Here is a 13,678-nt window from a genome sequence, read left to right as displayed (position 1 = left end):
AATATCAGTTGAAGCGGAAGAGCCTTTTAGGTTATCAGGAAGAGGGCTGGTTTTGTTGGTAAGTTAAGAGTTGACAGCTGTTATGCATGTGGCTTTTTATACCGTGCTATATCGTAAGATATTTATTTAGTTTTAGAACATAGTCTGTTTTCATACTCGTAACTCGGATATGATATAAAAAGTTCCAGGAATGATTCACACAACGAACTTGGAAATAGTAAATATTATGAGAGGAAGCAAATATTTTTACAAAAAAAAAAGATATAAAGTATTTTTGTTTCCTTAACGTTTTGTTGGATTATTTAATAGAAGTAACCCAAAATTCTTATGTTTTAAATACATACAGGATGATTAGACAAAATAAGTGCTCTTATCGATGAATAACGATTCAATTTTTTTAATATGAATATTGGATATATATTTTAAAATTTTTGTTGGTTTCTATTATTACATAATTTCTTGACAAACAACCTACTTTAAAAAAAAAATTGAACTCTCTAGAGTTTCGATTTATAGCACTAAGTTACGTTTTGCAATGCGTTTTATCACAGCCATGCCAGTTGTATTCAGTAACTTAGGATTATTTACTTCTTTTCCTAAGAATTTATCACCTTGCTATGGAATTTTGTAGACTTTCTTCATACCATACCATTTTTTAACATTAGAAACCAATAAAAACCCTGTTCAATTTTCCGGATTCGCAAAGTTCTTAGTAACTTTTTCGAATGTTTAAAAAAATGTACAAATCATTGTTGTAAGAAAATTTTAATTATTATTGATTCTCTACATAATGCAATAAGAACCTAGTAATAAAAATGTAATCAATAGTTAATTTTCCTTCACCTTCAAATATTGATTAAATTGGATAAACGGGGCATTGTTACTACTCGTTGACCTAGTATCTTTTACGAGTTATAGAGTATCAAGATTTTCACATGAGTGACAAATATAAATATATGTAAAAATAGATTAAAATAATATATTTACTCTGAAACATTATAAAATTTAAATAAAAGAAGTAATAACAGGTACGGAATAGCAATTCTTTGGAAGATGTTTTGTTTGCCAATAGACATGTAGCGGTAAATATTAAAAGCTAAACGTTTGCTTTTGATGTATTTAATTTAGATATCAAAGTAGGTATTTCCACGATTATGTAACTGAAACAATGACATCTGAGAAAAAGAAAACGGGAATTTTCGAACACGCACGGCTTTTTCAAACGCTCTTTGTTATCATAAAATATTTTAAAACTGCTTTATTGTAGATTCAATGATTTTCTCTACTCACCGGCAGAATGTGATGTTTCATTACCGTGCCATGCTTCCACGATCAAGGAGAAGGTGCCCTGTAAAAATGAAGAAGAAATTGTAAATTATTTTGTTTTGAGAGAAAACAACTTTCACTCAAGAAGATGCTAATGTTACATGCAATACTGTTATGATCACCTTTTACGTTCATTTTATTGGTGTTTATAGTGTTTATGACTCGTTTAGGTTCAATACTAACATAAATACATATATCAGATGTTCATTTTTATCAAGAAAGAATGTTTTGAATAGTTGTCTAAAATGGGAAAAACAAATATTTTGTATTTAGTCAAGTAAAATGTTTCTCGAAAGCTTGTTGCAATAATTTATTTGAATATAATGAGAAATATAGAACAAATTTAACTTTAGGTTTCAATAATTTGTGGACACATTTTTATTCCATTTGAGATTATCCAAAACTATCTATAATTCTTGACTTACATAGTTACTTTTGTTATAGAAATTGATATGTACTTTCCGTATTAAAAATATCATTTTTAGTGTTTAAGCACCTTTAATCTGGAAGAAAAAGTACAATTTATTAACGGCGTACATTGAGAAATTTATATATATAATAGAATGTGGCATAACAGACATTTCATAAATTTGAAACATCTTTATCTATTTTTGAAACCGAACGATTAAAATTTCAAACATACAAAATAATTTAATTTCTACTTTGCGAAACTTTAAAAGGATTACTATATTATTTTCAGAGTTCATAGAATAATTCAAAATATTGCATTTCATGAGGATATGAAAAAATATAAAAATTATGTAGAAAAATATGAGTCTATTTTTAAGACGTCCAATCTATTTCTATGTAATTTATATTCAACACCGCAAAGAAATTTGTAAAGAAAACACCATTGTCATATTAATTCTTGGTAGATTCTCACTTTATAATCGGCGTGTGTAAACCTAAGGACTAAGTTTATTTTAGAAGCTAAGGGATATAAATTTTAATTTTGACTTTTTATGATACCAGCGCTACTTTTATGTCGTGCACTCTGTAGGTTGGATAAACTTCAATAAATCTTCGATAACAAAAGAGAAGAAGGCCATGGGAAGATTAAACAGAAACTATTCTTAAATTGAAGACTGTAATAAAGACGATAAAAAAAATGAAAAATACGAAGGTAGTGATCTAGTGCATTGTAATTAATAATAAAATCGTCCGAGCTATTCACGATTTATCCCAGTCTCCATATTGAGAAGAGTTTGCGCAATAAAGAAGGTTTAATACAACTTATAATAATATAAAACCGGTTAAGTGTACTTCTTTCTGGAGATTCTTATTGCACACAATATTGTGGGAAAATACAGTTTTAAGAATTTTTTAACAGTACATTCGATTAGTGACTTGGAAAACTATAAACACTAGCTTGATATGCAATAGACCAATTTATTACTGTTTCGATAATAAACTGAATACCTACCTATAACAAGTATTTCTACATGAGGAAGTATGTATCTTCTTGAAAATAATATACCAGAATGTTACGCTTTCCAATTACATAAGGAAAATATTTCTGTTTGAAATTACTTACATTAATGCAACAATTAATTATTTTCATTCTAAATATTTGGAATGAACTTTTACTTACAATAATTAGCGGATTAAACGTAGCATATCATCTGGATTAGAAAACTAATTCAAAAAAAAGTATGGTTTAACTCGTGATACATGAGAATTTACCAATAAATCTGTTGTACCTAATTAATTTTGAATTTGTGCAGTTTATTTCCCACGGCAAATACCTGCTTCGAGACACTCCAAGATACTTCAAAATTTCTCAGCGGATATTGTACACTCTCTGTAAGAAATTTCATACAACATCGATGGGTACGATCGTGTATAAAAGACGAGGCACTTTTCGCATGCATGCTTTTATTTTAATTTTTTTGAATGCAGACTTTATATTTCAGTAATGCACTAGAGAGTCGGTAAAGTTGTTAAAAATAGAGGTAGTGCCTTGAGCAAAAAAAAAATATTTTTCTGCCGTAAAGTTTAAAGACCGACCCGCATCGTTTTAGAATGGGTATGGGCAGGTGGTAAGATAGCGTTTTGAGTAAACTTAACTCACATAAACCCCAAGTTTTTAAAGTACCTATATTTTTTGTTTAATATCGAGAAAAATAAATACAGCATTAATTTACACACATTACACTCATTTGAACGTAAAAATATGATCACAAAAACAGTACTTAAATGACATTTCAAACTTACCGGCCATGTAAACGGGAATGGTAAGGCGATGGGGTTAGAAAATCCGTTTTGCGGAGTATCCGTAACAGGATTAGGTCCTAATTCAGGAGTAATTTTATCACCGAAAGTACATTTAGAAGTTGTGTCGATTTTAACTTGGTATTCCTTCAGACAAACTCTAAAGCGAGGACGACAAAATCCATCACAATCTAAATTCGGTCGTGATTTTCCCGTACAGCACGTTCCTAAATCGCTTTTGCCGGCTTCGTTGTCGAAAGAAATTAGTCTCAATTCAAAAACTCCTGATGATTCAGCCTAAGAAAGAATATCCTGTATCGGTAACTAGTTATTTGATGGTAATTGTAAGTAATATGATGGTAGTTAAAACTACTATTAAAAATTCCGGCTTGGCTAATATTAAACGTATTATCTGTAGTTTTGAATGAAAATTCAAAACACTGACCAATTAATAATATTTCAGTGCTTCGAACTGTTAACGGAAAATTGAAATTTTCAGGGGTGTTTAATGAGTATCTGCTTTTAAAATTCGCGTCTAACTTACTATTAGACTTACCTGATAATAGGCTAAAATCCAGATTAATGTGAAATATATCCAAGACATATTGGGGTAGGGTTAAAGTTGTCTCCTGAGTCGGTGGTATCGGCAGCCTCGAAGAGCTGTTGTTACCTCAGGGGTAATCTGCAACACCGCGCCATAGGCTATTATAAAATTAGAATCACTAAACACTATTGGACAACCACAACATGTGTCGCCAAAACACTCTAAAATATCCACATAGATAAGCACCACACATGCAAAAAACGTTTGTTAAAATCTAAGGTTAAAACACCCCATAACGGCAAAGGCACAACACAGCACACGTATATCCAGAATTGAGAGAGTCCGTTACACAACTCTCGAGCGGTGAATGCAGACTGACTGAGCTTAAACGTAAACTTGACGTCGGCTCAACTCAACCGTGTGGTACGGTAGCGTCTACTTGATGGAGGGGGCGCTCTAAGGGGTACTATGTAGTGCTTCCGCCAGAGTTGTAAGTTCTATATAACAATACGAAACGAAAACGTGAACTTCTTTAAAAGCTGCTTAGGTTAACTCTACACTCGCGCGCTCGCTACCCTCGAATGGACAGCCACCCGGCGTGTCCGCTTTAATATGAGGGACGCGCTAGGCGAAAGCAGCTGCTCACCGGCTGCCATGGGGTAGTACGACTATTCGTACACCACATACGTCATCAAACAACCCCATACACCACCACCGATCACCTAAACGAAGCCTTATTTGCTATTTTGCCAAAAAAGGCGGCCGCTGTTGCCTTACAACTCGACGCCAAAACTTCGAAACTTTTTGAGAGATTTCATATTTATTTTTCAAAATTATTTTCATTTAATAGGGTCCCAATATTCTCTGTTGGTCGTTACGAGTGTATATATCGAAACATATACATACGAAACCTATTATTAAACTCACTTTTCCATAATATACAGGGTGTCAGTAAATATTTTATAAGATAAACGTACATAATTGCAAATATTTGAATTTATATTGAGTTATTTAGTAATGAATTAAATAAACTTAAAATAATGTTTCACTTTCTGGATACTATAGTTTTGAACAAAATTGGAACTATTTTTTCACAGACAGCTTTATCTATTAGATTTTTGATACTATATAACTTATAGTAATATAGTTTATATTGGATTCTTATAAGTTTAATAAGTAATATGTAATTTGAGTTATGAAAATCTAATGAATAGCGTCTATAATTTAATTATTTGAGTAGGAGATTTTAAAATACCAGTGAGGAATTTATACCTCGGAAGGTGAAAAGTCAACTAACACAATCAAAATTAAGTAGAACCTTTGTAAGCTGTGGGTTTCTAAAACAATTGTGTATGAATATTTTATATTCATATATTTAGTCAGTGCTACTTCGCAAAAGTTATAAATTTGAATAAAGTTTAGATAGTTTGCTTCATTTGAACATTAGAAAATGGATTTAATGGATGTGCAACTACAAAAATTATCAACCGACTATGGAAAATAAGATATAAGGGTATAAGAAGAATACTTTTCAGTTCTTTAATTCAAATTTATGAATTTCGGAAATTCCAATTTAAATCATAAATATATATTCCAAATAATAATTTATCATTTATAGTAATAATGGTATAAATTCGTATTGAACAATAATCTACTGTTTAAGTTTTCGAAAAGTTAAAATCTTTGAGGCACATTGTAAATATTATTATCAAATTTTTACATTGATATAATAATATACCATAATAATATAAAATTTATATAACAATAAGGCCAACTAATTAGGAATACAGCTTCACCGGAAGCCTTGACATTATCCGAGAAATCTAGTTAGCATTTAAGTCATTTATGGTACGTTTATAGTATAGAATTTTCACTGTCAAATTGATAAAATGTTTTTTCGTGTAAAAACATATATTTTCGGTGTACTTTTACCTTGAATAATATATATATATATATATATATATATATATATATATATATATATATATATAAATAATATATATATATATATATATATATATATATATATATATATATCAATTAAATTATTAGGTAATATACGAGGCATGCTCAGTAATTAAAAAACATAATATCTATCTATTTACACCTATTATTTCAAATTTCAAAAATCGAAACGTTGGATTGCTGTTCCTTAGCTAATACCCTGAAGAATATTGAATTACTACAAAAACAAATATATTGGAGTTGCAGCAAATTTTGGAATTTGTGTACTCTTTTTTAAACCAAAAATTCAAGCTTTCGGGAAGTGTTCTTCCCATCATCAGAGAAAGTTCAATTTGAGGATGAATTCCTAGGTGTTATCATAACACAGTAAGTCATGGCAAAAGATTGAGAAGTTGAATTTCACATTAACAATGCATGTTGTAATTCATTCATGTTAAAAATTCTTGAATAAGTTCAAAGTATGTAATTAGAATTTATTGAATACTCAAATAATGAACATGTTTTCACAAAATACTATGTGATGTCAATCATTGGAACTGATATTTTAAGATATTGAAAATGTAAAAGTTACCGATTTATCTCTAGCCCGGGATGGAGAGCTCTCCAGGCATTCATCCTCAAATTGAGCTTTCCCTGATGATGGCAGAACCCTTCCCGAAAGCTTGGAATTTTACTTTAATAAAGAGTACACAAATTCCAAATTTTACTGCAACTCCAATATATTGTTGGTTTTTGTTCTAACTAGTCAGCAAAGACTATTCATCTTGGTATATCAACAGCATTTGTATATACATACGTACATATATATATATATATATATATATATATATATATATATATATATATATATATTATTGCTTTCAGTCAGGCAAACCGATCCGCTGTAAACAAAAACCAACTTATGATTTACAAGTAGTGAAATCTGAGAAAAATGATTCGAACTGGGACTAAAAAGTATCATGAACGCGTCATGTATTTGAACGGATTATAAAGGATATGATAATTGAAAATGTCGTTTTTATATATTCAGAAACTCAGAAACTGCTCAGGGCTGCAATATTTAGCAAATTAAGATTATTCATAATAATCTTGTTCCCACACCAGTACTTGGTAATAGACATTCCTTGCATAACACTTAATATGTCATGCACTTGTAACAACTATCTCTCTCGAATGAATTCTATAACCTTGTTTACATTCTTTATACAATATGCATGAATTGCATATTGATTACACAAGCAGGTATATCTCGGCAAATTGTTTTCTTAATAATTATAGATAGAGCACTTTTCTTCTGAAATTTTATTTGTCTGTTATAGTGTCCAATGGAAACATTGATTGTATACTTATGAAGTGGTATTTAGTTAATACCGAATAGGTAAATGAAAATGTTAAATCTAATTATTTTTTGAAGTTGTTGACTAAACTAACTGACAATGCAATTCAGTGCAATCATAATTTATGATTTCATGCAGACAATCAATAGTAGTTCTTAGGAGAACTATTATTTTAAAATATTCAGTAGCTAATTGGAATATATAAACATTAGCTTTCATTTGGTGTTTCAACTGTTTCTTCTATATTTTGTAATCATACCAATTTTAAATAAATATTTCTTGTCCAGTCTCTCAATACAAATTTTTAAATACCATAAAACTATTCCAGGGATATTATTTCTGTTTTGTGCATTAGTGAATATGAACACATGGATAGCACTACCAATGTTATGTCACTGTTTTGTTTTTTGATGGTGTAGCCTTTAAATCCATGTAAAAATAGAAGATTGCTGAGTGGGAAAGAGAGGTCAAAAGAAGCCAAAGCATCAAAAAACAGAAAAATACGCAAACAATATCCACTCTGTTTTTTGAAATGCTATCGATTAATATATTCTCGAAATTGACTACTACATTGCATTTATTGCAATATACATGGGATTTATTTTATGATGTATCCAAGCAGCTCTCAGACGATGAACAAAAAACGTCTCTTCCTAGACGATGCACATTTCACGTATGAGTAATTAAGATGCTTCCAAATATTATATACTAAACAAATATAGCCCCTTCCGATTTCTGGCTATTTGCAGATCTCAAAAAATTGGTTCCAGAGAAAGATATTTAATTGATGGGGCTAGACAAATGATAGAATGTTCTAATGACTTTGGAAGGTGACCTAAATGATGAGCAAAGTTTAACAATAGTAGATTTAATTTTTTGTCGTTAGTTCTTACGTTTATGTTTGCTTCTTCAGGCCTACAGATTTAATATTTTCTTATATTTCTCTATTCATTTGCGTGCTCACTCGGTAAAATGTTACTCATAATGAAAATTTATTAGATATGTTCAAAACAGCATCATACTCTCTGTAAATTATTTTTTTCGAGATAATTTCGTCACTCAAATCCCTTGAGTAAGAAGCAAATAAAGTTTGTAGATATTACATTGATTACACATAACAATCTGGCTGTTATTTAAAAACCATATAATTCCTAATTTTGTTAACACTAGAATGGATGTTTTGAGTGCGCTCAAAATTTGAATTTGTCAAAGCCAATCTAAGATTTTTTTATACCTTGATAATAATAAGATTGCAAAAAAACTAATTGATATAAAATAGAATTTTCCATATAAATCTATTTTTTTTTCTTAAGAATAAGAAATAAGTATTTTTCCCGTCTAAGAATATAATAATATGAAATTGTTTTTGGAGGATGCACAGCCTGTGCTTTTTGACATACATTGGTTCTTGTATAAAGTAACATAAATGCCACAAATAAAATTTTATTTTTATTCTATACAAATTAACGGGAGATTCGTGCAAGAGAATGTAACATTTTAATAGTTTTAATAGTTTTCAAAGAAAAGTCCCAATTTACATAATAAACAAAAAGATGGCATTGATGTAGTCAAGAATTGTCAATTTTTTTTGAGAAATTTTACATTGATTGGATACGAATATAGAGCAAACACAATCTTCAGTTTTTTCATCTAATTATAGAAAAACTGTAGATATCAAAATGAATAGAAAATCTTAATATCCATTTTCTTATGTTATAGGAATTAAAAAATTAGTATTTGACAGTTACGTGTAAATTTATAAACTCTATATAAATATACCATAAAAACAGCAGGGTTGCTATCTAATAAAATCAACGATGACGTCATATTTTTAAATTGGGATACCCTGTATACATTATTATTGTACGTGGGAAATCGCGATTAGGAATAATAATCGACTTATTGAAAACTACATAATTGTCATTTCTTATTTAATATTGTACACAAGTTGTCCAGTTTTATGGTAATTTTTTTTGCCTTAGGGCTCCCTGTATGCATTATTATTGTATGTGAAAAATCACGAGTCTGAGCATTTTTTAACCAAAATGGTTTTTGGATTATTGAATTTATAGAAAACTACAGACTCTCCCTGCATAATACGTACATAAACAATTAAAAAATAGTCCTTGAAATATCTCAATCAGTCATTAGAAGAATTTTGATTTGTGAATTTAACGAAAAAAATAGAAGGTGCATTCTTGGAACTACACTTGATAATAGATATTTTCGGGAGTTTCAATGAGAACTTTCAAAAAAAGGTACATTCATTATAAGTGACGAAATACGAGGTTATATATCGAAAACTCAGAAATAGTTCCAACAGTTTAATCGAAACAATATGTCTTTTGTATCATTCGAATTGAAACAAGCAATATTCTATAAGGAAACGAAAGACAATATTTCGTATTTCGATATTCCTACAGTTTTCATCTAAATATTTATATTCCTATGAATAGACATAAGTCAGAGGAAAATGCGTATTCTGTCCTCCTGGGTAGTCTATCTACGTTTCTATAAATAATTGAATAAGAGTGTTCATAGTGGACAGTTATGATTTTGGATCCTTGAAATATCTTATAGCGAAAACAAAGAATACTAAATATCAACAAATTTTTTTTAAATTTCCAATTCTTCTAATAAGCATAATAATAGAAATACATTTTCGTTAGCAGTAATATAATCAACAGTTTTTCGGTTAATAAAACAATTTGTCACTTACCTAGCAGTGATTAAATCTGCAACTCCAAACTTGGTAACTTTTTAAAAGAGTTTTGTGAAAATTATATTCACAAATAGGTAAGAAAGCTCTCCAAGAACACTAATTTTCAATATAAATAAATTAAGAATAATAAATTACAATAAATAACTAAAATCAACAGCGAGATGTTCACCCCATAGAAAAGAATTAGCTACTGATTCATAGTCAGCTAGCAAAGATTCCATTGTAATTATGTAATTTGATTTATCATCCTGGTATCGAGTCATACTTTTAAAATTTATTTTAAAGATAAATTCCAGTATTTTTACCTGTTGTCGTAGTTTAATAAGAATTCAAATATACTGGGACATTCAATAAAAGTGGTGATCGGTTGCATTTTAAAAAACTGCTATTTCCTTATAACGATACAAACCTAGACTCAATTTAAAAACAAAAGATACTACAAAAATCAGAAGATCAGTTAGATCAACAAATAGAAGAAAATATTGAAAACACTTTCAACATAGAGTTACTTAGAATTTATACAGGGTGCTTAATGCTCATCTATTTCCTATGACTATCATCTATGTGTGAAAGTTAGATATGTTCATCAGACCAGTTTGGTATATTAGTATATCACGTCTTCATTACTATCATAAAGAGCGTTTTCATTTCTTTATATTTTCCTGTAATTCTTCTTTCCTCTTTTTACTTGTGGTTAGATATCTGAAATTGGATTTGTTATTATCTCATTAGTATTTACTGGACGACGATTGAAATCAGTTTTTATATATGAAGCAGTTGTTTAGACATATGATTGAGAAAGCAAAATAGGATCTGATCACAGAAAGAAAGGCTTTCAATCTCATCAGTAGCCTCAATCGCTAGGATTTTTATTATAATACAAAACAAATTATATTCTACTGTTCATTTCGACTGCTTATAATTTTTACACCGCAAGAGAGAAATTTGGAGGCCCCGTCGTACAAATTCTCAGAAATCCAATATAATATTGCAACAAAAATTCTGTTCAATAAAAATGAGAAAAAATTTCTCCGGAAGGTTACTGGAATCTGCTTCTCGGAAAATTTCTATTCATGAGCCAAAAAAATTTAATAGTATGTGTAACTAGTAGAGTTTTAGAACCGAAAAATTTGATTAAAAGCATATAGTTGCAGTCGTAAAGGGCCAGCCGTCATTACCACCCTCCATAAAATTCCTATTATACAAGGTAAAATTAGTAACCTTCACATTATTTAGTATCTAATCCTTAATAAACCACGTATTAAGAGTGGAAAACTGTAAATACTTTGTTGGTATGTGTCACAGGTAATCAACCACTCCCCTTAAACAGGCGGAAAATACGACTGGTCCTTCAACCATTTATCTAAGATATCCAAGGAATAAGCTTCAATGGCGAACTAGAATACCGCTGGTGCAGGAAGGAGGAAGAAACTGCAGATCATGTCATAAGTGAGTGTCCAGCATACGTATTCCTTACAGTTTGCTCATTGGCATTAAAAGGTTTAAGTCAAGGTTTCTGATTAGCTTTGCCAAAGACATTAGCCTAGCAGGAGGTCTTTGTGCGCAAGAGTTCTTGATCGTCTACTGTAATAACTACGTTCTACCTCCCATCATAATTTTATACGGATGATTACTTACATTCTCTCGCATGAATTTAGAAACACTCTTCGTGAAGGACCTTAAATATTTCTATTTGGTACATTTTTTCTAAATCGAGTTTAATTCAACGACAATTTGATTGTTATTCAAATTAATCAGTTTGTCAAAAATTCAAAAAATAGAATAACTGAAAATTGAATTGAACAACGTAGAGTATTTATATATTCAGTTTCCTGAAAGACGGAATCATTCTTACTCAATGTGGTAGCTCGATTCTTGTAATGCCAAATGAAACATTTTGAATCGTGTGAAATTGGGACTCTACCAAAAATAGTTGTTATTTTAAAAGTATCATTGTCAGATCGTCTGCACATATAAATAACAAAATAGACATCGGCTGTTATGGTCTTGAAATGCCACTTAAAGTAAAGTAAAATAATACACGTTCATAGTAGACTATTTTAAAAGCTCTAAAAATAGTGCACATGTCTGTTTTAACCCCTCATTCGTCCCTAATCAGCGTTTTCATTTCATTTTTTATTTATGACGTCCTACCTGCGATTTAAATAGATCAACCAGACAGCGATATTAATAAGAAATATTTTGTTTTGAGGCTTTATAAGAAGTGTTCAGATTAGGTTTGTGACAAGTTATACAGTATAGGACTAGTGATTTTGTGATTCAATATATGTTTCCATATCCAAATTTCTCACGAGTATACAAATAACCTAACAAATCAATTGATTTGATATTTTGGTTACTAACTATAACTTTGATATTATGTGCGCTTCTCATTAGCTTTATTCCATCATACTATCCATTCCAAATCTTTATATAAATGATAATATTTACATTTTTTTATTGTTACTGTTACTTTAGGTCCGTAACTTGGATAGGAGAAACTCTTGCAACCTGTTAAATTTTATTTTCCTGATATTTGATATCTGAATTATTTTTTTTGTTATTAGGCTCAAAAGCTTGATAATTGACTTAGTTCAAAGATCTATCATTAGCTTTGTTCGTGGAAGATACTCTGAACATATTCTGTCGCCAGATTCATGCGCAGTTTGAAATTGTGCGTTCGTGGTACCGATAAAACATGTTTAGGATTTCAAATCCTGTGTTCGTGAAGCACAGATTTCTGATTCACCACATGTTCTGAATACGTCCAATATATCCTCGAATTATGATTCCGCCAATTACCTTATTTGGCATTTTTGGGATATTTATCTCGAAATAACTTCTAACGTATATGGTTTTTAACGAACTTTTATTTAAAAAAGTGGTAGTTGACTTAATTCTAAATAAATAAATATGTATTTTTTATCGTCGCTTTTATGAATTGCTTTACTTACAAATTAGTACCGGATTTGTATCCAGATTATACGTGATTAGAGGTGTTTGAGAATAACACATATATAAAGAATGATTTGTTATTCTCCGAATCTTCTGCATTGATATTAAGTCAATACTATTAAAAATGTAATTTCCAATACAAGATTTTTCACTAGTCAATACAAGGCAAGTATAAAAGTTTCTCTTATTTGTGGCATGAATTTCCGGCAGGTTTAGATTTGTGTTGCAAAGGAAAAGAAACCAGACACAACTCGACTATTTCATACCACTTCATAGTGGTATGAAAGCTGGTCCTCAGTATCCCAACTACTCCTGGCAAACCCTTGATGAAAATACAGGACCTAGTCCTAACGTAAGAAGAAGAAGAGAAGAAGAAGAGAAGAAGTTTAGATTTGTTATATAATATGTTTGCCTAGATACTACGCTTATATTTTTATAATATAATTTTTTATGAAGACGTTACTGTCCTGGAGTCCGGTACTGGAAACAGAAGCTCATTTATATATTAATGCTTTCATTTGCTTCAAACAGATGCAAATTTCTAAGAAGGGGTCATTTTTGATGAATTATGTTTGCTGACGCTAAACGAATGCGACAATATTTTGAGTTTTTGAGGAT

At 30.1% G+C, this 13,678-nt stretch overlaps 1 protein-coding gene across 2 annotated transcripts in view; it reads right to left on the bottom strand.

Annotated features, from left to right (window-relative positions):
* Window positions 1–13,678, bottom strand: part of LOC130450923 (neurogenic locus protein delta) — a 184,096-nt gene that overhangs the window by 13,073 nt on the left and 157,345 nt on the right. The window contains exons 1-4 of one of the 2 annotated variants that reach the window (XM_056789644.1): window positions 10,103–10,297; window positions 4,094–4,219; window positions 3,541–3,834; window positions 1,291–1,348 (exon numbers count right to left, since the gene is read on the bottom strand). In XM_056789644.1, the coding sequence (XP_056645622.1) occupies window positions 1,291–1,348; window positions 3,541–3,834; window positions 4,094–4,141 (400 nt within the window). In that variant the 5' untranslated portion in view covers window positions 4,142–4,219; window positions 10,103–10,297. Of the gene's footprint in view, window positions 1–1,290; window positions 1,349–3,540; window positions 3,835–4,093; window positions 4,220–10,102; window positions 10,298–13,678 lie in introns of those variants that run through there. The other variant, XM_056789643.1, reaches the window with a different exon arrangement.

The sequence above is a fragment of the Diorhabda sublineata genome, chromosome X (assembly GCF_026230105.1).
Source record: "Diorhabda sublineata isolate icDioSubl1.1 chromosome X, icDioSubl1.1, whole genome shotgun sequence".
NCBI lineage: Eukaryota > Metazoa > Arthropoda > Insecta > Coleoptera > Chrysomelidae > Diorhabda > Diorhabda sublineata.
Note: the sequence above shows the minus strand (reverse complement) of the source record. Positions and strands in the feature narration are given on the sequence as shown.